At 44.9% G+C, this 27,653-nt stretch overlaps 1 protein-coding gene across 21 annotated transcripts in view; it reads left to right on the top strand.

Moving 5' to 3' along the window:
- CELF2 (CUGBP Elav-like family member 2) overlaps positions 1-27,653 on the top strand; it is a 526,008-nt gene that overhangs the window by 394,279 nt on the left and 104,076 nt on the right. For 17 of the 21 annotated variants that reach the window (XM_029237418.1, XM_029237436.1, XM_029237419.1 and 14 more), the window contains one exon: positions 14,144-14,226. The exons of the other annotated variants lie outside the window; for them this stretch is intronic. In XM_029237418.1, coding sequence (XP_029093251.1) covers positions 14,144-14,226 — 83 coding nt within the window. The remainder of the gene's footprint in view (positions 1-14,143; positions 14,227-27,653) is intronic. 21 annotated transcript variants of the gene reach the window in all.

Here is a 27,653-nt window from a genome sequence, read left to right as displayed (position 1 = left end):
TAGTTGTGGCACATGGGCTCAGTAGTTGTGGCTCGGGGGCTCTAGAGCACAGGCTCAGTAGCTGTGGCGCACGGACTTAGTTGCTCCGCGGCATGTGGGATCTTCCCGGACCAGGGTTTGAACCCGTGTCCCCTGTATCGGCAGGTGGATTCCTAACCACTGCGCCACCAGGGAAGCCCATGAGTGAAGTTTCTTTTTCCCCAGCCACCAGAGTTTTTCCATGGCACTACCTCATGCCCCAACCGTGACGTTCTCACTGTGTATACTCTTATCAAAGCCTGTAGTCAGAGATTGATTTATACTCTAGTATAAATCACTGGAAAATAGATCATAGTGTTGTTTTTTCCAAGGAATTTTTGTTTTAATATAAATCTGAGCTTCAGGCCATAAGGATGAAGCCCAAAGGAGGAGAGTCAGGACTTGGAGAGATCTCAGTGGAGAAGGGGCACGTAGGGTTTACCTGCGACAGCCCGGTTTTCATCTGTTGTCCCAGAATAATGACTAATATTCCCCCTCCCACTCTCCAAATTCTGGATCACTCTAGATATAGAAGAAACCTTTACAGTACCCCCAAAATGATATCAGACAATAGAAGGAAGAAAACAAGCTGACCGTTCCTTCGTGTTTTCCGTGTGCCCAATTCTGAGCTTGGTACTGTGTATACATTAACTTACTAAACGGATCGGTCAAAATCTATTTCACCTAACCATCAAACCACAGCTACCTCAGGTCAGAAATTGACTGGCTCTACCAGGATCATTTCTCAGAAAATGGATTCAAGAGTATTGTACAGACCGTCTTCATCACCAGTAGCCCAAATCAGAAAGACTCATGACACATGAAGTCTAGAAGAAAACCATATTGCTGTGAGGCGAGCATATGGGAAAAGGCCCTGAGGACAGTCAATCCATAAGTATTTCAAAAGCACCTACAAGCCCAGCTTCATGTTGTGCCTTGTGAAGGGGACCGAGGAACCTTCAGAAGTGTCTCCCTGCCTTCAAAGGTGGTCCTTAGGTGGCATGATAATGAAGTAACAACTGAACCACTATAGCAGGTTCACTGTAGGGGACAGCAGTTCATCATCAGGCAGTGATTTTTTTCTTTTCTTGTGTCTTATCATTGTGTGATGGCAACTCTCAAAATGAAATCCAGCTGCTGGGAACCCCTTTATTCAGGGGATGCCTGAATCTGTCCACAGCCTTCCTCCCCACATGTCCCTTCCTCTCCTCTCCTGATCCTGACATTTAGAGCCCCACCTCTTCATGCAGAGCCCAGGATCACTGCTCTTTTTTCTTTTCCCCCTCCCCGGTTGCTGTAAAATACAGGAAAACGACAGGGCCGTGGTTAAAGTTTTATAGTAATGAAACCCAGGTATGCTCATTAGACAGCCACAGGGTGTATTTCAAATAACTCACTGTTTTAGGGAATTTTGGCCTCTTGGGGGAGTACCATCAAGTGTACAGTTGGGGGTAATTCTGTTGTACTCTGAAAAGGAAAGTCCGCAAGACGATTCCATTAAAATGGATTGACTGTTCAGAGGCCATGTAAATGGATGTCCAGGGTCCTCAAGGGCCATGCAAATGGGCGAACTTGGCCAGTTCCAAGTAATTACTTCAGAAAGCAAGACAACAAAATCAATTCCAAACCCTGTTACCGGGTGTATGGTCATCACTTAACAAAAGAGGCTCGCTTGCCTCCCTTCCATCCAGAGGCCAGCAGGGAGCAGCGTGAAGTTGTGGCTGGCATGTGAATGCTGCCTTTCTGTACCTCGGGGGCTTTTTCTGTGTGAAATCATCAGGATAATGCTGACTGTCTCTCGCCTGCCTTGTAGGGAACCTGCACAGGGTCTGTGTGGGCCAGGGGCTTTATGGAGGAACGTAACAGATTTACGGTGGGCAATAACCTCTAACATTTATTAAGCACGTCAGTGTATATGCCAGGATCTGTGGTCTATATACATTTTCATAAATTACCTTGTCTAATAACCCTGGGATAGAGCTGCTGTTACCCCCTTTTAAAAGTAAGGAAAAGCAGCTTAGAGAGTTTCAGAAATGTGTCCAACACCCAGTCCGCCTGAAATGCTAAAGGACGTCTGCTTTACTCAGCAGAGCTCTATGAACAGAGCAGGGAGGAAATACCCAGGGCCACTTTGAAACTGTCACAGTCTGTGCCCCGAGAACTCTGGGACCAAGGATGCTTGCCTTTTGTCACTAGAACATCAATTTATACTTGGCTACAAAAGTGCATTTCTTATATGATTTCTGCTGTTCCAGGCAATTTGTAAAAATATCTCCCTCCCGGATCTACATGCACATGAAAGATGCCTTAGTTTTCATGGGAGTGGACGAGGCAGTTATAATGCCCATAAATATCAGCTCTCTGGCGCCATCTGCTACAGGAAGAGTCTAAAATAAGGGCAGATCTTTACTTGAGCCAACATACAGTTTCTATAGCCAGTGAGTTTGTCTCCATTTCATTTTGACCCGTACAGGTCGGAATGAGGAAGTAGATATGACTTTCCTCACCCCCATAACAGGAAAAAAAAATACCTTGGCTCTAGCCTGGATTGAAAGCCTCTTATAAAAGAGTCCAGCCCCACCTAGAACGGGCCCATAAGAAGTTGGAATACCACTGATACCACTGGTAGGTGCTAAAGTGCTGAGCTGTATTTTATTCAAGCCGACATAAGGGGTCTGAATGTGTAGACTTGGCAAATACAAGTTGCCCGACCATCAAAGCAGGACAGTGAAGTTGAGACTTCAGAGAGTGGTCTGGCCAGGAAGCATCTCATGGCCCAGTGTGCTGAATTGAGAATCACAGGAAGATGACTCTCATTGCCACCAGGCTCCTAATTATAACGCCATCCTGTCCCCAAGAGAACGCATACTACACAATAACCTTATATTAGAAACTTCTTTTTAATGAGGTCCCTCGGTGCTTTTGAAACTAAATCCTTTTTAATTGGAACTGTCTTCTACCACATTTAACCCTGGGACACCTTCCTTAATCTATGTCAAGGTATCTTGATGAACTCAGCCTGAGGCCTTGCTCAATCCTCTGGACCCTTGGAGAAGAAGCCTTGGCTGCCGTGCCCCCTAGAACCCTCTCTGCCACCAAGACTCGTGGGGGACTGACCAGCCCAGGAATTGGGGCCAGACACACTGACTTGAGGGAGACCACCCAGTATGGCCTTCTTGTTGGCTTGTCATGTTCAACCTATTTTCTTCTTACCTTGAAAGAAAAAATATAGCCCTCCCTCCTACTCTAGAATTAATATTTTAAAAATACAAGTTAATCAAATCCACAGTTTGCTTATTCCCTTGCATTTCTTAACAAAGGAGACTGCTTGCCCTCTACATTCTGTCCCCATGACTCCTTGGCAAACACGCACAGCCCCGTAAACTCACCTTCCAATGCTTAGAGCAGAGTGGGGAGCCTTTAAGAAACAGCCAAGTGCAGTGATTGTCTCATCGGGGGAGAGGGGTGACTTTAAAATTCTTCAGATACTTTTACAGCTATTACACTGAAATGGTTTAACCTGAGTGGCTTATTTCAGAGGCCCAGGGAAAGGGGAAAAAGCAGATCCCAGCAGTTTTGCCCGTGATATCTTTTCGATCTGTGTCCTGCAGTTGCTGGGATTTACATAATAATTGGTGAGGAAGTATTGCAGTACACACAGATCCATGCACATCCCTCCTGGTTGCTTTCCCGAAAGGCTTAAAAATGCGGTGGATTTAATCTAGGTCAAAAAAAGAAAGAAACTCCGTTTGCCTGGCAGAGGATTTGGAGAGCGTGCCTCACTTCACGGGGCCATGGGAGTATCAGGAGATGGTTCCTTCAAGAAAAGCCACCAGGGCAGACTGTGATCTTGTGGCCGATTAACCGACTGTGGTCCCAGCATGTCAGGTGCGGAGTCTCAGGAAAGGGTGCGGGGTTGCACGGAGCCCCGTGAGATCAGCGCTCTCTCCCTGGTTGAAAAGTTGGCACTGATTTACTGCCTAGGGGTCCTCCTGCTGGGGACATGAGTCGGGGTTCTTGGAGGAGCGTAGGATCTGCGCCCCAGGCAACCAGAAGTCATAAGCACAGCTCCTGCTTTGTCAGTGAAATTCCCTGGGGATTCCCTTGGGATTGCAGTTGGTGGGCCAAGCAGTGGTGTCCACATAATTCAGGTACTGAAAGCAGAATGACGGCTCCGTCTGCTTCCTAGGTAATGGCCAGATGGTATTACTTTTTACATCAGGGTGCCCATTATATGAAACTCTATAAAAATAAGCTAATTGGATACGGTTTCATTAAAAGTTGATTTCTACAGGATGTGGCATTTGTATTGGGTAGCTGTTATTCTCGCTCTGGAAGTCCCACTTTTACATAGAGAGGGAAAAAAGTGCTTTGTCTTAGAGAAGACTGTTAGAAGTTTAAAACAGGAGAGGTTTGGGGTGTAAAGAGACATTTTCAGTGACATGAGAGGAGGTTGAAGCAGTCTTGAGGATCCTTCAGAGGAAAGCAGAACCTATCAGGGGTGGTTCATGGCAAACTCTCTTATGATAGGCATTAACTTTGAAGGTGGCTGTGAACCATTAGTGATGTGGATGGTTTTGCCTTTGCTCTGAGCTACTTGTGTGATTGTGGGCTTTCGGCTAACATGCTATGAGAGGGGGATGGAGAGTTGGGTGACTCGAGTTAATTAATTGTAAAATTCTTTGATTCTATGGAATAGGCACAGAAGCCGAGAGAAAGATGACACGTTAACTTCCTCTAATTTTATTTTTCTTACTTTTGAGTTTAAAGCAAAAAAAAAAAGGATGCAAAACAAAACCCTTTCATCTCCTTGCAGGTTCTTACCATTTAAGGAATTTCTGCTTCGCTGCTTTTAAAAATTCTTTTCCTTGATATCTCAGTTGATATCATTACAACCACCTTGGTGCAGCATCCAAGTTCAGAGGGGCCACGATAAGGAAATCATACTAGGGAATACATAAATGTGTTTAGCAGCCAGGGGACTGAATTTTATTATTTTTTTTTATTGAAGTATAGTTGATTTACAGCATTGTATTAGTTTCAGGTATACAGCAAAGTGATTCAGATAGACAGAAAGATAGCTAGGTAGATAGATAGTGGTGGATGGATGGGATGGATAGATAGACAGAGTTCATAGGCAGATAGATAGATTGATTCTTTTTCAGATTCTTTTCCCTTAGGGGTTATTACAAGATATTGAATAGAGTTCCCTGTGCTATACAGTAGGTCCTTGTTGTTTATCTATGTTATATATAGTAGAGTGTATATGTTAGTCCCATACTCCTAATTTATATCTCCCCACACCTTTCTCCTCTGGTAACCATCAGTTTGTTTTCTATGTCTGTGAATCTGTGTCTGTTTTGTAAATAAATTCACTTCTATTATTTTGTAGATTTCACATATCAATGGTATCATGTAATATTTGTCTTTCTCTGTCTGACTTCACCCAGTATGGTAATCTCTAGGTCCATCCATGTTGCTTCAAATGGCAAAATTTCATTCTTTCTTATGGCTGAATAGTATTCCATTGTGTGTATATGTACCACATCTTCTTTATCCTTTCATCTTTTATGGACACTTAGGTTGCTTCCATGTCTTGGCTATTATAACCAGCGCTGCTATGAACGTTGGGGTGCGTGTATCTTTTCAAAGTAGAGTTTCCATCTATTCCAGATGTATGCCCAGGATCATATGGTAGCTCTAACCTTAGCTTTCTAAGGAACCTCCATACTGTTTTCCATAGTGGCTGCACCGATTTGCATTCCCACCAACAGTGTAGGAGGGTTCCAAGGGACTGAATTTTAAATGCAGCTTGTGACATCAGTAGCATTACGTGTTAAGTCCCATCTTACGTTCCTCTAAAGCAAGCCATGTTTTGAGGACAAAGTAGAAAGAATAAAGAATGACCTAGGACTATGGAGGCCCCAAGTTAATAACAGTGCATTGGATGTGGTTTTTAACCAACAGTGCCAGTTCTTTTGGGGGGGTGGACTTTAGGCTGAGGAAGGGGATCCATCTGCGCTTCTCGGGGACCAGTTTGCCTCCTGGATGGCATTTTGCCATCGTCCTTTTCCTCAAGACTCTAGAGGGTCATCTTCTAGACCCCTGGAAGGCTACTTCTTTTCTTTTTTAAGGTCAGTGCTAAGTTTACTTTAACAGTTTAATTCAGGGGATTTTTGGATGGGGTTTTTGAACCTTTAACCGCCTTGTAGAAACGGAAAGTCAAGGGCCTTGGCAGTGGGTAAGCCCATGGTTGATAGTCAAAACCTTACTTAGCATGTGGGAGCTTCACTTGAGCAGAGTGCACCACTGAGGTCAACAACCTTCAAAGAAGCATGAAATTCTCTACATAGTGGCTGAGTTTGGGGGAGAAAACAGATGGTAAGGGGAAGCAGCGATGAGAAGTCCCGTCCTCTTTTGACTTAAACTGTGCGACTGACTCGACACGAAGCCAAGATCCCAACTGCAGTTGGACTTGTGTAAAGGAGGCACTTGCTTTGCTTGCAAATGTGTAGACAAAAGAGAGCTTCATTCACAGAAAGAAGAAAAACCGTAGCAGGTTCAGTCATTTAGCCTCGCAGGGCCTTGGTCTCTTGATCTGACGGCCCCTTAGAATTCGAAGGCAGCCTTTAAAGGAATTTTCAGTTTACACCATGGTGACCCTGTTGCTGTCTTGAATTCAAATACAGCTTGAACTGAATCTCTCTGCCGGGGTTATTCCCTTTTTTTTTTTTTTAAAAGAAGTACGTACAGGGTTCAACCAGCACATGATTTTTCTGTGATTGTTTTCAAATGTTTATTTGTGTAGGTTTTGACAGTGATGCAGATTTCTTGTACAAGATGTTGAGTGACCTTGAGGACGTGGGTGGACCCCTCTTTATACCCCAGGGACAGAGTTGACTTGGGGAGACAGGTGTCCACGTACACAACACCACAAGCTCCGAACCTGAAGTACTTTTTAGTTTACCAGCTTGGCCACAGCACTGTGGGAAATCATTTTTTTCACCTTCTCTCCTCTATCCTCAAGTTGTCTAGTTGTTTGTATTTCAGAAAACGTTCCACAATTTCCCATATTAAGATATTACTGAAGAGTTTCATCAGAAAAAGTATTAACAGTCAGGACGAGAACATTCCCAAAAAGGCCCTTTCTCGCATTTATGGGAGCAACCTTTCAAGGAGAGGGAGCTGGTGGCTCCAGGAGAATAGTGAGGAATGTTCCACTAGACCAGCCATACGTAGGGCTGGCTTCCCGTGCCACTGAGAGTGTAATTGTTGGCATGTGATCTGAAATTTCTACCCCACAGCGGACAAGTGACTATTTCAATAACTGCAAACCTTTCAAGTCACTGACCTACCATCTTCATACCTGGATTCTTTAAAACAAACACACAGATAGAGTAAAAAACTACCATGCTGTCCATATTTTAGAGCCAAAGACTTAAAAGTGTCTTTTTATAAAATGGTGTCTTCAGAGCATCAAACCTTAGTTTCCTTCCCCCCCAATTTGGTAACCTCAGAGAAGTTTCTTGAACAAGTATGGTGTCAGTTTTCTTCAGGGAAGAACTAATTTTAAAATCTGATCTCGGTACCATTCTCTCGGGCTGTGTCTACACCACCCTCCACACGGAAGAATGTAAATTAAGTGCTGTTTGACTCAGGACAGGCCATGATATAAATTGGTTATCTCTACATAAGGGGTGCATTTTTTTTCCCTGTGAGTATTATTACCAAGAGTTTCCAAGTTAGGCTTTTCCAAGAGAAACAGCTGTGGTTTGAAAAGATTGGTGATAATCCAGATGGTTTCCTTTAGGATAAGTCTACTTGATCATTTAAAATTAAAGTCTTTCAGTAAAGTTGAGTGTCTTCTTGATGGCTTTAAATACCCTACGTGTGTGTGTGTGTGTGTGTGTGTGTGTGTGTGTGTGGAGAGAGAGAGACCATTGGCCTGTCTTCTTTGAGGCTTTATCTTTGGAAACAGCAGAAACCTCATCACAGTGTCTCAGATTATTCAGCGAAGCCAGCAGAATACCTGAGGGAACTTTTTATGCCCACAGAAAATATTTGTGAGGAAATATAGTCAGACACCAACTACCCTATTTGGAGTAGGTAGCTCTTGGCGTCTCTGAGAATTACCATTCTCAACTTACAGTACAAGATGGTCTAATCATATCACACAATTACGATCCTGATGACACATTGCTTTACAAGCTGAGCATGGGCAACCAGATTGCTGAACTTGCCAACTTGTGGGACTCGGGGCCGTCAAAAGCTGCCAGGCCCCCTGACTCGTTCCCTTGGGGCCCAGCGTACCCTGGGTGCCTCCTGACCATCCAGAGATGCTCACAGTGAGGCCTCACACCGGTGGCCTTCACAGTGGGCACTCTGCACCCCAGGACCTTTCTAGACCTCCTTTCCCATCCAAACAGATCTGTCTTAAGTGGCCTTCCTAGGGGTCAGCCAGGTGGTCAAAGTTGAGCCGCAAAATGAATTCACAGGGAGAGGGTAGTGGCCCGTGAGCTTTCACGTGATACCCCCTGCAGTATGTAGCCTCAGCAGCATCTCTTGGGGTTCAGAACAGGAGTCATCACTAGTGGGCACGTTAGACTCCGTATGGGCCTGAAACACTGATACTTGGTTCTGGAATCACCTCTCGAGCTCTACCCCCTAACCTGTTCTACCTGTGAATTTAAAGAGCCGTGGTGGGGCGTAAGGGGATGGGCCTGATAAATAGACATGCAACACATGGATTTTTTTTTATTTTTGGCTCTGAAATCCAGAGCTCTTATTAACACAGTGAATTGTTGAAACTCTTGGAAAGTGAGATGCCACGAAGTCACCTGGGCCTGGGCCATCATGTTTATCTTTCCTAAGCTGGCTGCTGCCGTTGGCAGAAACTCCAGAGCCAGGGGATAAAGGTGGCAAGAATTGTAAGGTGCGAGTGCTTAGGAGACTGTGTAAGACGGGTAGCGCAGAAAAACTTGAAGCCGCACAGAGCAGAAAGCAGGAGGGCTGAGCCTGGCTGAAGCATTCGGCTCTGCGCATCCCCGGAGTCCCCCCGGCAGGTGGCTTCCTGTCTGTGACGTGCATCAGGCCTTGCTCTGCACTCCACAGGCAGCAGGGAAAGTGGATTCTGGGAGCGATGCTGACACCGGAGGGGTGGTCACCTCGGGTGCACGGCGCAGCCGCTGACCGTTGAAGAGTGCCTGGGGCTGTTGTCGGCGTTTAACCACCCACCTTACCATGATGTTGGAAGCAGAGCCTGGTTGGAGGAGGGAGGTCTGTCCCCCGAATCAGACTGCTGGGCCATCTGGTGGTGCAGCTGACCTGCAAACGAATCTGGTAAATTTCAGACCTGAGTTACAGCTGGTGCAGGGAAATCTAAAAGCCAGGTGGTTCCCTTAACAGCTGTCCATCCAGTTAGGGTAGGCAGGAAAGAAAATTCCAACCCTGTCGCACCTCCACGGGTTTTCTAGGATCTAGAGTCGCTCCCTGGCCTTTTGCCATGATGAGCACCATCTCAGGGCAAACGTTAGTGATATTTCTCCCTTCCTGTGTTGAAATGATCTCCGCAAGTCAATGAGTCTAAGATTTTATTTTATTTATTTTTTATTTTTATTTTTTTTCACTCCTGCCTGGTTCCCATCCCCTTTGTGATGTGGGCCCTCTGGTGTGAGGTCTGAGTCTAAGATTTTAAGTGAGTATATCAAGTGATTGACTACTAAAAAAGCCTGTGGTTGTTTAGCTGAGAGAGTACTCATAGAAGCAAGAGTCTGTGAAACACATTCTTACTCTGGAAGTGTCCAGACTCATGTCCCATCGGGGGAAAAACACATATGGCGGACTCTAAGATGAATGTTGAAATTGGGAGTATTTCTACCGCAGATTTTCTGATAACTTAATGAAACATTACTTTTATTAAGTCAATTAGTATGCATGCTGAATGAAGTGCAAGACAGTTTTAGCCAAGAAAGGGAAGGAATTTTTTTTTTTTTTTTTTTTTGTGGCACGTGGGCCTCTCACCGCTGTGGCCTCTCCCGTTGCGGAGTGCAGGCTCCGGACGTGCAGGCTCAGCGGCCATGGCTCACGGGCCTCGCCGCTCCACGGCATGTGGGATCTTCCCGGACTGGGGCATGAACCCGTGTCCCCTGCATCGGCAGGTGGACTCTCAACCACTGCGCCACCAGGGAAGCCCAGGAATAATTTTGACTGTTTAAAAAAAAAAATTTATTCTGAATGAAACCCTTTGGTTATATATCCATGTAGTTTTTTTTTTTTTTTTTTCAGGGGGAGGGAGTGGTAGGCAGACCTGGGGGTTTTTTTGTGTGTGTGCTTTTTAAAATAAATTTATTTTATTTATTTATTTTTGGCTGCATTGCGTCTTTGTTGCTGCACACAGGCTTTCTCTAGTTGAGGCAACTAGGAGCGGGGGCTACTCTTCATTGCAGTGTGTGTGCTTCTCATTGTGGTGGCTTCTCTTGTTGCAGAGCACGGGCTCTAGGCACGCAGGCTTCAGTAGTTGTGGCTCGTGGGCTCTAGAGAGCAGGCTCAGTAGTTGTGGCACATGGGCTTAGTTGCTCCACGGCATGTGGGATCTTCCTGGACCAGGGCTCCAACCCATGTCCCCTGCATTGGCAGGCGGATTCTTAACCAGTGCGCCACCAGGGAAGTCCCCAGACCTGGTTTTTATTCACTGCTTTAGGGGTGATGCAGCTAAAGGAACTCAGGTATAGAGGAAGTAAGGTATTTTCCACTGAGTCATTCAGGAACCAAATGTGTGAAACCAAAAGAAGTCTTGGGGTGAGATTCCCCCAGATCCCCCATGTTGGTGCGAGTGGTTCATTGCATGAGGGTGCCCAGCTGAGGCTACAAGTCGGGGCCGAAATTCAGCCTGAGCTCTACTCACTGAGCCTTGGGGCTCTGCCCACCTGGAGGTGGGATACCTCCTTCAAAGGTCCCAAGTTCACTTGCCAAGCATGGAGCTGAGCTTTTGGGTTGGGGGTCGGTGAGCAGTGAGGGCTTAGGCGTATCACCAGTGGTGTCCAGGATACTCTTCTATGTATTACAACTAGAACTGGAGCTTCAGGGGGCATGTTCTTCCAAGGTCTTTGTTTAGATGGGACTAGAGTAAAAGAGTTCAAAGCTATGCACAGTTCAAAGAGGATCTGTAGTGACAAATCCCTGATTTCACCTCATCGGTTGCATAGGCAGAGTGGACCCTGGATGAAATTGGAAAGAGTTGGAGATTCGGAATATCTTTCCATCTCCCTTCTGTCCATTAAGACTCCTCGCTGCATTCTTGCCCCTCTTCACCCCCATCCCACGCTGCTCAGACATCAGCTTCAAACTTGCCCTTTCTCAAAGCAAAACAAAACAAGCACAGAAACCGCCTTCTGTTCACTAGGAACCTTGTTCAAGAGGGAAACACTTGAAGTTGCCAAATTCAAGATGTAAATAGGTAGGAACAATTACCTATTACCTTCCTCAAGGGTAGCATTTTAATACTTAAATAGCAAATGAACTGCACCTTCCCAGTGGAATTTCAGGCCGTGGGAAGTGGTAGGGATTTTGTTTGGGTGTTTAAGGCAGGAAGGGATTCTTTATTCCTGAGACCGCTATGTGTTGGGTCCACAGTGGCCCAACAATAAGATTCCTTCAGTTTACATCATCTTTATTCTTCGTTGCTTTTATCTTATCATGTGTCATTCACAGTTGCCGTTCCCCTTGTCATTACACTGTTCTTTTAGGCCGACCTCAACTTTTCCTTCTTAGCTCTGAGCATGGTCAGACTGGCATTTGTTTTCCTTCTGCTGAGATCATTCTTCCTTAATTGCCTTCTTTCCAGGCATGCAAACTTATGACTTCTACTGCATCCGAAATCTTCTATTTTTTAAGTATCACGCTCTCAAAATCTACCTGCTTGAAAGCATCAGATTTTGTAGCTTCGATATTGAAGTGGAAGTTCAGAGCGTCCTCATTGCTTTCTTACCCAGAAGCCAACCCCATAAGCCCAGGAGAGAGAAAGGAGAAGTTACTCAGAGTCTGGTTGTTAGAAGCTTTTGGAAGACAGAGATGATGTCTTTCCCTGTTTCTCTTTTCTTTTCTTTTTAATTTTACTGAAGTAGAGTTGATTTACAATGTTGTATTAATTTCTGCTGTACAGCAGTGATTCAGTTGTGCATTCTCTTTTTAAATATTCTTTTGCGTCATGGTTTTCTTTCCCTGTTCTTTCTGTATCAAGCCTAGGGGAATATAATTTTTCTTCCTCTTAAAGTGATTACGATGGATACTGGAAGCTGGGACTTGACTCTGCTGTTTAAAATCATTCCTTGATTTGAAGCAATTCCTATAGCTTTTCTGGGCTTAGGTTATGCCATTGAAGCTGGAAATCACACATTAATTTGATCAGTTCAGGAAAAAAATCTACCACCTGGCAGTATGGCCAAATGAACTCTGGTCAAAGAACTCAAATAGCTGAAGTGGGAAGCTCATATAAAAAGGAACACTCTGTCTATCTGTGATTCTTTAAAGACACTTCATAATTTTCGTATCCCTCCATCGTGCAAATGATAGACTTTAAGAGTTTCTGATCCTTGGAGGCATGGAGTTTTTTAAATGCCGAGGACCTATGATCATACTCTCCTTTGTCCAGGAGGTGGAGGTCTTACATATTTAATCTCAGTAGACTCCAGTGAAACCAGGTATTTGACAACAAGGGTCCAAGTTTCCTTTTTCCAGATAAGGAGGAAGCATACGCATTTTGGAATGTTGTATGGATGGTTTTGTACTTTATTTTCTTCCTTTGAATGAGTTTTGTTTTGAAAAGTAGATGCCCGTGTATGATTCTGAACCTTTGATGGTTTGTGGTGCCAACTTCCTGCTCTCCAGCTGTGCCACGTTTCTTCTGTTCTTGGTCTTACTTACGTCATTCCCCTGAATAGAGCCAATGTTGATGCCTTAGTGCTGTGAATTTCTCTCATGCCACTTGCTGTACTTGGCGTTTGAGGACCTCTCAAGGCTCTCTCCACCTCTCCAAGCATTAGGATAAGGACCAGGGTGAAATATGTACAATCTGGGTGACTGCATCTCTCTGCTTTTTTTTTTCAACCCAACTCATCCAAGGCAGCCCAGGTCAGAGGCAGCATCTTTTTTTTTTTTTTTTTTTTTAATTTCCAAATTTTTTTTCCCTTTTTTCTAAGCCTGATTGTGCTAAGAAACTATATGCTAATTAATAGATAATTAACCAGTATCTTCCTCTGGTCTAACCACATATGTTAACCAGTGTATTTAGATACAGGTTGAAGAAGGGGGTCAGCCATCCTTTAGAATGCAGAAGGAATGTAAACAGTTTTCAAGACCATTTTCTTTGGTGGAGGGAGTTGGGGGGGAAGAGGGTACATGCCGGTCTCTCTTGGAGGGGCCTTCAGCCTGGACTCCCATCAGCTCTGAGAAACGAGGAGTCAAGAGGTTACCAGTTGACATACCACAGCCGTATTTAGTATACGGGACAGAGTCTGCAAACATGTTTCAGCATATGCCCACTGCATCATAGCTTACTTTCTCAACTGGTTAAAATAGAGTCTTTCATTTCAGCGAACAAACGCTGCGTGTTTCATGTATGGAATTTTGCATTATGTACTGTGGTGGAAGTTAAAAAGAATAAAGCACAATCCCAGCTCCTGGGGAGCTTATCATCCAGCTGTCTAAACCTTGGAGTTGAGAAAGTGTTTTAAAAGGGTGACGTTCTGGAGATATTCTTTAAGAAAATGATAGTCGATGTAAGTTTTTGCCATTGTGCTTGTGATTAAGCACTTCGCTGGGTGCCGTGGGTGCACCGCCAGTCCCACTATCAACCCACCCGCCACCTCCCGCCCTCGTTCCTGAGCAGCTGGATTCCCCGTAGCTGGTGCACAGTTCGGAATTGACTCCCCAAAGTGGGGAGAAGCTAATAAATATGATTTAGGATGAAAGGCGCTGTGTAAACGCTTGAGCTGTTATTACTGTTCCCGTGCACTTTATTTTTAAATTGTGCATCCTTTTAAGTAGATGACTCGTTCGCCCCAGTCTCCATTATATCGAAGCAAAGCATTCACAGAAATTTCTAAAACCTTTTCATTTCTCTCTGTAGGTTGTTGTTTCGTAACATTTTATACAAGAAAAGCTGCACTTGAGGCCCAGAATGCACTGCACAATATTAAAACTTTACCTGGGGTGAGTCGGTTTACTTTTGTACCAAAATCACTTTATTGCTTGAAAATGGTCCTTTCAACTGAAGGTTCTAGTGATGGGCTCTTAGTGCCAAAAATGACTTTGGGCTTTTGAGGAGGGTGTGCTGACCCCACCTCCCGTCCCCCCTGCAGCAGCTGGCCAGCCCCTCAAGAAACACTGGCATTACCGCTGACAGAAAGACCTCTCAGAGAGTATGTCCCCCGGTTAGAAAATCGGAGTGACCCCACTGGCTCGCAGTGGCTGAAAAGAGGACTGGGTGGGCTGCAATTTCAAAACGGGGGGAAACTCCACACACACACACGCACGAGAGGAGCAAATGGAAAAGGAAAAGCTTTTACTCACCAGGAGCCTCTTTTCAAATTTAGTCCTTAGATTTTTCTTTTGAAAGGACAAAAATGTACCCTGCACAGCCGTAATATTCAACCTCCTAATGGTCTCTAAACAGTCAATGGTGGTTAACAAAGTCAATGTTTTAATGCCCAATTTGCGGCTTCATGTCGATAGAGAACAGAAAATACAAAGCTTACAATTTTTTTCCATTTCCTTCCCAGTACTTTTGGATGCTTGGTACCATTCACTAGAAATGAACTGATGTGGGCTATAGCTACTTCATCAGAATACATGATTTCTGGGGGGCTGTGACAGTTTTATCTAGTGTACGCTGGTATAAATTTCTCTGTGCTGTCGGGATATCTTCCCTGTTGACTCAAATATCAGGGATGAGTTAGTTTAATAGCATAATGATTTGTGTAGGTGATAGTGAAGAACCTCTGGTAATCAGTGCTATGTTAATGATTTTATTGAAACCTGGTTTGATAATAGTAAAAGAAAGATAACATGATGTCCCTAATGTTTTCAGCGTATAATTCTAACTTTTTATCATTCATCTGTCGTGCTAACCTATGTACACAAGTCATTTGATACCCTGTCACCCCCAGAAAAGATAGCATTTGTTTAATTCACCTTAGCGCAATTGAAAATTGTGTAATATTTTAGTGACAAGACAGTCAGTAGAAGGTTTTCAAAACATTAGCTTCGTAATAACAAAAAAGTAATAAGTTATGAACCTTGGTCTCAAATCACACCACTTTGGTTTTCCCCTTTTTGTGTGAGCAAATCAGAGAGACAGTGGTTCAGAAAAGCAAGTGTGATACCAGAATTCTCCCTCCCAATTCAATTTAACTACTTCTCCCTGAAACTTTTAAGGTGGTTTTCAGTAACGGAGATTTTACTGGGTCTAAGTGCTTTGCCTAATGATTTTTTAAGTATCATTTCAGCTTCATTCTCTGTATAAATGGAATTTTTCCAACGTAAATTCTAGGAGGTTGCAGCGTTAGGTTACATTATTGAACGAAGCAACCAAGTTAAATATTTACTGGCAATGGTAGAAAAAAAATTTTTTTATTTCCCAGGCTCCTAATCCACCCCAAAACCCACTTGGTATTCCTTCTTTTAGAAAGAAATACTTTACAGTAATTAGTGTACAAAATCCCATTCTAAACAAAATGTTTAAAAAAATTACTTGATGATAAATTGTTACTTAGTATTTAGAGTGTATAGAGGCACATCACATCCTATTTTAAATTAATGCAGAGCTTGGTTAATCTGAGTTCATCACCTCCACTAGGAGAGGGACATAGCTCTTAACATGCAATTTTCATACGTGAAGATGCTCCCTAGAAACCCAGAAGTAATCTGATGAATGGGCCATGTTGAAAAACCTACAAATGACTGATGAGTTTGCTCCCATTTGGGACATCTTACTCTGACCCTTTTCTCAGCAAACAAATAGCATCTTCTGTATGAAAAAAAAAAAATGTTGCCCATGTCTCTTTTTCGCCTTAAAAATTCTGCATGCAGAAGTCAGGGCTGGTGATTTTGGAAACCCATTATTAAGGACAAGAAATCTGGGGTTGGAAAAGATGGTTTGTGGATTGTTTTCGGCTTTCTTTTTATCCAGTTCAATTTCCTATGCCCAATTACTTGAGGTGGGTTAAATGAAAATTTTGAGAAGTCAGGTCTGATTTGTAAGCTCCTAGCCTTCACAGTGCGCACAGTACTGCTACATCTGCCATTTCAAATTAGGCGCATGGGAACAGAGTTCCACATCTTGCATTTATGTATTGCTTTATCTGATCAGCATCACCCTTAACAGCTCCAGGAAGAACATGAAAGTGGTTTCCTATCAGCTGGGAGCTTTGGTGGGCAGGAAGAAAAGGGACCAGATAAAAGATTAATGCATATTCTTGGGGAAAAAAATATTACAGGGTGCCTTTCTGTTTGATTACAAGCCTTGGAATTAGTCAACATTTCCATAATTCTAAACCAGTATACACCTGTTTTCCCACTGTGATGTGAAGGAACAACTTAATTTAACAGAATCCCTGCTGTGCTAAATCTCTCATTAAATACCAAGTGAGTTCGGTAATTTAAAGTTGTAACACTACTGTTTTAACTGGTTGCCTTCATATTATGAAATTAATAAGAAATTAATGATGCACTTTGCCATATGCCTTCAATTTCTTTCTGAATAAAAGTAAAAGGGATAAAGAAAAATGCATCACCAGCTGACACTTTAAAGCTTTTCTGGTTGTAATCATTTCTCCTGTGGATAAAATCCATTAAAAATGCACTTGCTGCCTTTTTTTCTAAAGTGTCCACAACTTTCTGTTTAAAACAAGATCAAATAGTGCTGCGTGTTTGGTTGGAGGTTTTTTTCCCTATTTAATTTTCTTTTGCAGTTGATATGTTTTGTCATAATGGAACTTTTCATCACGCAACCAAACTTGGTGAATGTTGAGAGACTATCGTTCTTGAGAGAAACAAAGAACTTGGTTAGTATGGGAGAGGAAGAACACCTGATGGGATGTTCATTTATGCAGTTGGATGTGTCTGCTCTCAGATTTTTATATAAAGGCACCCTTCCTCCCATGTCATGTATGGATTATAGAGACCCTTTCTGTGGTGAGGTATAGGGCAAAGCATCTGGGCCTTACTTAGCAGTGCAAAGGCATTAAGGACGCATTTCTCAAGCCTGTCTCTTACCATGTGACTGAGAAAGACGCTGGGTCTTACATCCTCTGAAGTGCTCAACATAAATCCTAGAAATACGCTATTAGAAATTAAGGGAGAAAATTCAGGAGCTCAACACAGGGAGCAAGAAATGAGCTTCGGAGGGTAGGGAGGTCCTTCCCCTGGTTTGATCATGCTCTGCTCTACAGATAGTGGTTTGACACATATGCAACAGATCAAATCTTAGGCACGGCGCCTAATTTATTACTGACGTTTCATTAGGTTAACAAATCACTCATGATAATCGGTGCCTGCTGTGTGCCAGGCGGCAAAGCTATACGGTCACACACGCGCCCTTGAGATCCGTAGTGAGTCTGTGACCGTGTCTGCACAGAAAGCAGAGCCTGACGAACCATTGGCCTTGCTACCAACTGGTTAGACTTGCTCCACAGCTGAGCCATTTGCGTTCTTGGACAAATCTTGATTGCCCGTCCTTTGACGACGTAGCCCATCAGGCTAAGAGATAGCTTCCTTTGTTTAGGGTTTCAGGCAGGCACAACCTCACTGGTAGAATTATTCAGTAGAAACATCGTCGTCTGCCACTGTGTTTCCGAGAGAGAAAACCCTTGTGAAGGCAACTTGCAAGATTCATTTTGTTCTCACTGACCTAATTTAGCTTAATTAAAAAATAAAATAACGACCTCAGCGGAGGCACGGGAAAACTACCACGATCTCTTCAGTAATCAGATGTCAGGGCCAAATAGCCCTGTGCCAGTGACAGCACTAGGCCTTATGCCATTCTTTTTTTCAAGGTCTTCACACACATTGTCTCTAGCAATAAGGCTTTTTGATTGAAAATCTCCAGCAGTATCATTAGAGCATTCACCGTATAAATTAATTTAATTAAGGATGTAGTAACAGAGAGGAATACAGGTTTGAAAAAGCTCTTAATCTTTAACAGCAAGGAGGAATCAGAATCCAAATGTCTTGTAAAATATTAACTGCAAATTTCTTCCAGCCATTTTCTCCGAGTCTGCCTTCCTCCTTTCTTTTTAGAGTCACTACCAGTTTTATTAAATGCACTTTATATTAAGGAGTTACAGCCCTAAGAGCACATTTGTTTAGAGCACTCCGTGTTAGCAGTGGCAGATGGGAACGACACACAGACTTGAGAGATAAAGACAAATGGGCCTGATCCAGCAGGAAGAAGCTGTAAATAAAATGGCCTCTTGGGCCACGTGTGTTCACCCACATGACGTGAATGACCCCCTTCCTGGCTGGCCCTGTGTGGGTCGGCAGTCCTCCCCGGCAGCCTTTAACACAACTCTCCATGGAATGGTTCCCCTGTGTCCTCTAAGAGAGGAATGCTAGGGCTTAATTTCTTTCAGCAGAACAGCAAAGGCTCTCATTGGGACCAAATGCAGTTTGCCCATTGTAATGCTTTTTGAGGTACTCATTTACTCTGAACCACCTCTTCTGATTATTAATATGTATTTAATGCCTTTGCTCTCAGAGCCATGATGATTATTTTATCATTATCATCATCATTATTATTTCTGTCATAAAAATCTCTCAAACCCCATCTCTTCATGTCATGGAAATTTCCCCCGAACCATCCCATTTGAATCAAAGCGAAGTGTTTTTCCTCAGGCTCCTTTTATTTAAAATTGTTAGTTGATTTACAGTGTTGTGCCCATCTCTACTGTACAACAGAGTGACTCAGTTATACCCATATAGACAGTCTTCATTTTTTTTTTTTTTCTTTTGCGGTACGCGGGCCTCTCACTGTTGTGGCCTCTCCCGTTGCGGAGCACAGGCTCTGGACGCGCAGGCTCAGCGGCCATGGCTCACGAGCCCAGCCGCTCCGCGGCATGCGGGATCTTCCCGGACCGGGGCACGAACCCGCGTCCCCTGCATCGGCAGGCGGACTCTCAACCACTGCGCCACCAGGGAAGCCCGACATTCTTCTTTTCATATTCTTTTCCATAATGGTTTATCACAGGATATTGAATATAGTTCCCTGTGCTATACAGTAGGACCTTGTTGTTTATCCATCCTATATATAATAGTTTACCTCTGCTAATCCCAAACTCCCAGTCCTTCCCTCCCTTAACATTGTAAATCAACTATACTTCAATTTTTTTAATCAAATGAAAAATTTTTTTAAATCATTAAAAAAATTTTAAAGATTGTTAGGAAAAATAAAAGTCAAAACATCGTTCCAAACAGATTTGAGTCCTCAAACTCACGTGCCGTGTAGGACATACAGATATTCATACCTTCATTCGGCAAATATTTATTGCATTTTTATGGTTTGCCAGGCACCATCCTACGTACTGGGGACTACAGTAGCTACCGTGATATTTATAACTAAATCTTCAAAAAACAAAGCCAGCCAGTGTGCTTATGTATGTTTGATGTTTAATAAATAACTCTTGGTTATTTAATGCCTGAGTGAGTTAGTTGAATAAAATACTTGTAGAGGAGTCAAGTTTTATTCCAAAAATGATCATTTTGCCCAAACGCTCCAAAATGTAAGATACATGTAGATTTGTGATTCCATGTGTATATAATGATAGTTTGTTTCACGTATAGAGATCTATATATTACGTATATCTCTGTATACCTACAGGATAGGTAAACATTCACACACGTCCACATGTGGATATCAATTCAGTCAAATAAATACAGGAAGACATAGCAGAAAATCTCATTTTGTGTTTGGCCTGCCCACATACTCTTCATTGCAATGTAGTCACCTTTCTGACCTTTGACTTCATGAACTGTATGATTCTTCACGTTGGCAGGTTGGTTGGTTTTTGCTTCGATTCAGGATCATGGCTGATTCATAGCGCATGTGTGAGGGCACTTGACAACTGTCATTTAATGGTGGTAATCCCTGCCTTTCCACCTTCTTAAGAGACGAGTAGGTGCTGAATGAGATAATGTATGTAAAGCTTTCTGAGCCCCTGAAAAAAATGGGCTTGTAAGACGTTGTTTCCACTTGACAGTTTCTGTAGGCATGAAGTCTTCTTGGGTAGCAGCCCAACAGATAAAGTGTATTTCCTGGGGAAGAAATCAGGACACCTTGATTTGGGTGTACATTCTTCAGATTTACCTTTGCAGAATTTGGCCAGGGCTGAAATATTTGGCCTTCTAGGACTGCCCCGAAGCAGCTATTTCCCTGCTGTGCCTGTGTTCTTTTACCCTAATACTCAGTCCTGCAGAAATACAAGCTCAACAAGCGTAAACTTACTTCGCTGTTAAGATGACTTTTTAAAGGCCTGTGGTGGAGAGCGCCACCGTGCGGCCGTGGAGGAGCTCCTGGGAGGGGTGGGCGCAGAAGCCCCTACCCACCTGCGGAGCCAGGCCAGTGTGAAGAAGGGCTTAGGGTGTAGCACCGGCCCCAAATGGGTCTCAGCCAGGTGTGGCAGGATTGCTGGTCAGCTCGTTGGTTTAGACCCGAGAAAGTTGGAGGGAGGAAGAAATCTGTGGCCTGGTGCTTCCCAGTCTGCTGGCCAATCCCAGGGGATCTGAAAAAGTATATTTTAGTACTTCATAAGAGGCTGTTGGCATATATAAAATAGATCACTAATAAGGACCTACTGTAGAGCACAGGAAACTCTAATCAGTACTCCGTAATGACCTGTATGGGAAAAGAATTTTACAAAGAGTGGATATATGTATATGTATAACTGATTCACTTTGCTGTACCGCAGAAACTAACATAACACTGTAAATCAACTTTACTCCAATAAAATTTTTTTTTTAAAAAGGCAGTTGGAAACTGTCCATTTCACCCACCGTAAAGTTTTACAATGCCACCCGAATAGTGGGCACCTCTGCTTTGGACTGGCAGACAGTTCAGTAACTTTGATTGGCACTTACTGATGTATGGCTTTGATATAAAAGGTATACAATGAAAAACCAGTTTTAAGTATAAAATGCAAAACCAGTTACTTTTAAAATATGGCCCTCTCAAGACAAGGAAGCCTAAGGGAGAAGACTCATGCGGGGTCCTTAGTGGTGGTGAGTTGAAAATGGCTGGGGCGGGCAGCCCAGGGTTAAACTAGGAGCAGCTGCACCCCTTTCTGGTAACAGAACTCAGTGGAAGGCCTTCCAGTTTTGTTTTGCAAGCAACATAGTCTCAAATACCTAGTCTCAAAAACCTAATTAATAGGACGGTTCTGAGGGCTTATCAGAGCCAGCCCTCGTGTGACCTAGCACGGCCGCCTGGCCAGATGTGCGTTGTCACCTGTGTCATGGCTTAAGGAATGTTGGTCTCTCACAGTAACAAGTGAAGGCACGAGGGGATGGATGGCACAATGGCAAAATTAAGTCATAGTTAGAGTTCAGAGTTTACCATCCCTCTGTGATATGTCAAGATTCAGTTGGGAATATTTGGTTCACTTACACAGATCTCATTTCCCACCAGGTTGATAAGATTTCATTCAAGAGAAGAATGTGGGGAAAAGCCATGAATTTGACTAAAGGTCTGGATGGAATCGCAGAGGAAAGGATTATGACAGTCAGATGAAAGGGGGAATTTTTAAAAAAAAAAGTTGGAAAAGGGTCCAAATTCTGTCTTTAGAGTATGCAGTCTCCGTGAGAACGCATCACCCAAAATATGACTAGCGTGCGGACAGAGCTTGACTCTTTCACGTGTGAGCTGAGCCCAGCTCACGAGACCGTCCAGTGGAAGCGGGCTGGCCAGTTCAGAGCCTCCAACTCTGGGCCACCAAAAAGTGTATGAAGTGGGGAGGTGTGGAGAGAGTTCGGCCAGGAGCCCCAAGGTCCTTCCCCAGCCACCAAGAAATAGAGAGTGGCTGAGCTGGAGCCAGGGAGGCCGGCATAAGAGGGAGCCTTGGAGCTCCACTGCTGGGCCGGATCCGGTCTGGTTGGGCGCAAGGGAAGCAGACCAGCCACTGGGAGGGAGGGGGCAGGGACAGAAGCCTCATGTGTCCTCTGCCTGTTGCAGCCATGGACCGTCACAGTACGCAGGTGCTCAGGAAGCATCATTAGGATTCAGACATAAGCTATTAAAGTTGTTCTGATAATAAAGCAGTATTTCAGGACCATATCATTCCTGCTCTCACTACCCACAAGTCACGGAGATGAAAGGATGAAGAGGCAGCACCTGTGGAAGGCTGCAGAAAGGGGCACCGTGACCCCTGTTCTCTTTTGTCCTCTTTATTGTTCCTGGCCGTCGATACCTCCCATCAGTACTCAGAACGCATATTCGCGCTGCCACCCCTTCCTCCACCAGCACTTAAGAACACTCAAGAGTCCGTCCTTTCTTCATTCAAAGAAAGGAAGTGGTTGGACTGGAATGATTCTTAGAGTCCTTTCCAGTTTTGAGAAAGTGTTCTTGGCCTTCTATGCATTGGCTACATTGGTGGCCTATTGAATTGAAGAAAACCTATCTAGATAGATAGGTAAGTAAATAGGTAGGCGGGAGGTAGATAGATGTCTCTGACTTGACTCGCTTCAGGTGCGGCTTAGTGACTGTAGAGGACTTGGTACAGACACATCTGGACCGTCCAAGGTGTGACGCTCCACTTTGAGATTCTCGGCACGTCTGCTTCCCTCTGCCCTCTGGTTGAGAACCAGCAGGGAGCTCAGCAATCATGATTCTTCAGCCAGGGAACAGAGAAAGGAAAGGGGAGGCAATGAATGCCATCAAGTCGGTCTGATTCCTTGCTTTCGGCCTTGGTTTGACAAGGGTGTTCAGCCTAACGAGGCTCCAGGATTACCGGTGGATTTCCTTTATCTGTTTGGTCACTGTCGTCAGTCCACATGGGTAAGTGAGCCTGTGTTTGTAGATGGCTTTCTGCTGTTTATTTGTTTTCCCTCCTAAAAGCATTTTGGGTGATGTATCGATAGCATTCACCTTGTTATACGGAGGACACGGAGGCTCCAGAAGATTAAATTAACTTCTCTGCCCTCCCCTGGCACAGCAGTGACAAAACTAGAATTAGAGGTCACAGTCGGTCAGCCTCCCCAAAAGCTTGGCCTCCTGACGGGATTTTGGCCTGATGCTCCGCGCCTCGGAGGGAGCAGGGTGTGTGACTCAAGGGGCCAACACAGCGTAACAGGGAAAATCAGTACAAGGTGACGACTCTTTGTCAGCGGCCCAGGTCTCAGGCCCCCGATGGAGGCTCTCGGGATGTATACTTTGCATTGTCACCGCCGCTCCTCGAGGCGTGTGTCATCCAGCCCCTTTGCTGGTGAGGAAGCTGAAACTCAGAGAAAGGGAGTGACTTGTCCAGGGTTGTACAGCTGGTAACCGGGAGCTGACAGTCAGATTCAGACCAATATCTCTGGCACCTGTAGACTTTGCCCCCCAACTGGTCGGGGCAGAGGCGTACAGGTCCTAAGCCCCGTTTCAGGGGACCTCCAGCAGGAAGTGTGTTCCTGTCCATGGCTTCACTGATAAGCTCCGGATGACCACCGTGGCTCCCCGTGCAACCGTCCTGGAAACAGATCTGAAGCCTCAGCTCTCCTGCTAGCCGTGCCGCACGGCGATCTCACCTAAGGGCCAGAGTGCCTGGGCCCGGGCTTTCCCTCCCCAGCAGCCGGCCAGGCGCCCCATCTGCAAGTCGGTCCTGTTGCCGCGAGTTGGGGCTCCAAGGTCCCCTGAAACAGTGGGCAGGCGAGGCAGGATTTGCTGGTAACCCGGGTACCAGGTGACTGGCACCAGGCCCTCTAAGAGGGAGCCGCAGATCAGAGGCAGTCGTTATGGTAAGAGCAAGCACTTTGCAAAATGATTATAAATGCAACACTTTTCTCCAGAGGAGTGTAGCTTTACCAACATCAGCTCATTAACATTCAGGTTATTAGGGTTCTCTTCTTTATCTGCATCCCCAGGCTCTTGGTCCCAATCCGTAATCTGCATTCTAATGTCCTGTCTCCATCCAGCCGGCCTCTCCGCCCTCCCCCATCTCCGGGCTCCACGTCCAAGCGGGGAGGGAAGGTGGGGGCCTGGGCTCATCTCCGAAGATTAAGCATAAACCCTATTACGTGCCGCCCAAAGCATGAGGCAGCAGGCCGTGGCCGTGGGAAGCAACTCGGAGGGGTTCCAGCCCAGCCTCCCTCCCCCCACCCTGCGGCCCCGAGGAGACCTGGGGGCCTTTATGGAACAATCAGACTTAGCCTCTTACTTTATGCATGAGGAGCCAGGGTCTGGGGTGGGGGGTGAAGTCTGCAAAACCATCCAGGCGTCTGGATCCTCTGCTTCTGAAAACGAGGGACCAGACTCCCCCCCCCCCCCACCCCACACACAAGGGCACTTAAATATGCAGCAAACGCCACGGATGGGGTTGTACATCCTCCCTGAGCAGCCTCACCGGACAGTCACTGCTGTCTTCTTGGCCACGGCAAGTTGGGGGCAGGGAGGCTAGGTCAGCGGATGCCTTGCCGTGGGTCCGGGGGGCTCAGATGTCCTTCTCCCTCTGTCCCCATCCAGTCGTCTGCTCTGTGCTCGTCCTTTGTCAAGAGGCAAGTTAGGATCAAAGGCTGGAGGATCGTTGAAGATAATAGGGCAGTTTACGTGGTTAATTCTGTCCGGTCATCACGCTGTGATTTCTGTGTTGGTAAGAATGTGGCTAAGGGGATGATTGTACAGGCTTAGACTTCTGTCACCTCTGCTGCTGTCTTGGTCATGGGAGCGTGTGACCCTGGACACGTGGTGTTCTGAGACCAGGAGTTCTGTGCTCTCTAGGCCACCGATATTTCTACGTTACTGTCCTCCATCAGGGACAGGAAGGACCATGTAAGAGCAAAGAACAGGTTCCCTGGAAACTCACCTCCATCCCTGGGAGGTCCGTGGGGTATGTTTCAGGCTGTCCAATTCCACGTGTTATGCACTTGCCCATACACAGACTGTATCGTCATTTCTTCAGAAGAGCATATATTGGTATTTAAATACAGGCCAGGAAACTGTGCCGGATGTTTCACACTAAGCGGTGTATGGGGTCCAGGGTACACTTGATGAACGGTCAACAAGTTGTGTGGATTAGGTAAGAGAAAATTCATTGGTGTCCTTGCCTATATCCTACATCTTAGGTGCAAAGTCAGACCCGTAGTTGTTAGAACCCCAGGAGGAGTAGGTTTCTAGCAAATTTTGGTTGAGTAAACCTTTTGTCTATGTGCCTGATATTTTTCATTGGCTTTCAGAAGTTAGATAATTTTAACCAAATAATCAATGTTCAATTAATAAAAAGCATAGTAATAGTGAACATTTATTGACCACTCCGTCTTGGGCACAGTGCCAAGGGCTTTTATATATGGCTGAGCTCATGTTAATGATACAATACTAGGTAGATAATTAGACAGTGAGTAATAATTTGTTTTCTCACTCTGGTTGCCTTTTCAACTCAAAGTCCGTCACTCTCAACCCAAGGAAGTTTAAGTAGCTGTGGCTATTCGAGAAAATCTCTGTGACAAATCAGTGAATATCTCTTATGGCTAATAATTTCCCTCCTCCACCTGAGCTGGATGCAGGTTAGATGGGAAAGACAGCTGGCACCTAATCTCAGGTGAGCTTCTCCTTGTCACCTTCATCCATTGCTAATGCCTGGTTTATGATTTACTAATATTTATAAGCTATCATTGAAAGAGGAAGAGGAGTGTTAGCCCAGATTTCGGTGAGTTCTAGCTTACATTTCTTCTGCTCATGGAGGCATTAACCATAATCACAACCCCTAAAAATATCTCACAGATACTGTTGAGTCATTTAGCAGAGAATCTTGATCACCAAGTCACTTAAATCTCTCCTGAGTCAGAGTTGCCACATAAAACCCCTGGAGGTCATTGACAAAAACTGTCATTAGTAAGGAAAATAAAAGTAAGAGCCACAAACCTAGGAAATCCATGGCGAATTTCAGTCGGTTTCTGTTTATTTGACTGTTGTTCTCTGGGTCAGCAGAGGAACACAGGGCATGTGGAGGAAAATAGACCAGATCTGATCATAAGTGTTTTTAGAAACAACACCGTCCAACCCTCTCACTTTATGGTCGAGGAAACTGAAGCCCAGAGAGGTTAGGAAGGTCACACAGACGCTTGGCGGTGGACGTGGGACAACTCATGTCTCCCAGCTCTGCCCCCGTTGTTCTTTTCAGCACCTCATGTCCCCAGAACTCCTCTCCAAGATGATGCTAAAAACACTTTAAAGAGTCAGAAATTCAGAGCCCAGATTACCAGTCTGTCCGTGGATTACAGTCTGTGATATGAGGTGACTGAACATGGCAATTCCTTTTCTCCTTTCCATTCTCTGAGAAAGACCCAGACAGATTAGATAATATTCTTCCTGGCCATTTACCTAAAATGATAGATGAATGAGATGAATTTATAAAGAATGGAAGAAGAAAAAGGAAAGTCCTTAACCTTTAAGTCCATTTGCATCTCCAGCTGGGGCAGTGATTTGTAACCCTGGCTGCACAGCACATCCTCCCGGGGAGCTTTTGAAACTACACATGCCCAGGCCACATCTCAGGCAAACTGAGTAAGAATCTCTCGAAGCGGGGAGCCCAGCATCAGTGTTTTTAAAAGTTCTCCCAGCGACGGGCAGATTTGGGATGGGTGGTGGCGATTAACTGTTTCCTCCTTCCATTGTCCATCCGGATGCCTGGGAGCACCCTTACGGGCTGGTTATCCTCCCACAAGTACAGCATAGCCTTGCTACTCAAAGTGTGGTCCATCAACCAGTGGCATGGCCATCATCTGGGAACGTGTCAGAAATGCGCTCCAGCCCCGCCCCAGAACGGCGTCTACACTAGATCCCCGGATGATGCATTTGCATAGTATGTAAAGTTTGATGCTTACTCACTGGTAGGAACAAGCCTCACCCGTGCTGCTCTGGGAATCTATCACAGTTCCCTTTAAGATGCTCTGGATGTGTGTGCACACACACCTCTTGTCTGTGCTGAATTGATCTGTTTGCTCATCTGAGTCCTGGGTGCATCAGGATGACATGACTGTCCAGGACAGGTGAAGAAGGAGATAGAGAGGTCACTGGCCAGCGGAGGGGATCCTTTGTTCTCCAGCATCCATGTTTCCGGGCACCTGTATTTTTCTATCCCATCAACACTCGAAGACCTGCCGGAAAATCTCCCATGAATGAGACTTACACAGAATTCATGCATCCCAGACTGGAAGGGGACGAGTGGAGTGGGTGCTGTCTTAAGCCTAGTTCTATTCTGAAGCAAGAAGAGCGATTTCTGCCACAAAGAGTTAATCTGTAATACTCGGCAGCCCGGCCCCACCTCACAGGAACCATAGTCTCGTAGAATCCCTGCTGCTTCATCATTCGTGGACCTGAAATGCCTTCCCAGGAAAGCAGAGTGCTCGCTCTGCTGTTTCTCTTGATAAGCCTGAGAGACAGAGTGTAACCACCACCC

Source organism: Monodon monoceros, unplaced genomic scaffold (assembly GCF_005190385.1).
Source record: "Monodon monoceros isolate NGI ecotype Baffin Bay Population unplaced genomic scaffold, NGI_Narwhal_1 Super_Scaffold_21, whole genome shotgun sequence".
In the NCBI taxonomy this organism is placed as follows: Eukaryota; Metazoa; Chordata; class Mammalia; order Artiodactyla; family Monodontidae; genus Monodon; species Monodon monoceros.
This window is presented reverse-complemented; position numbering and strand designations above follow the sequence as displayed.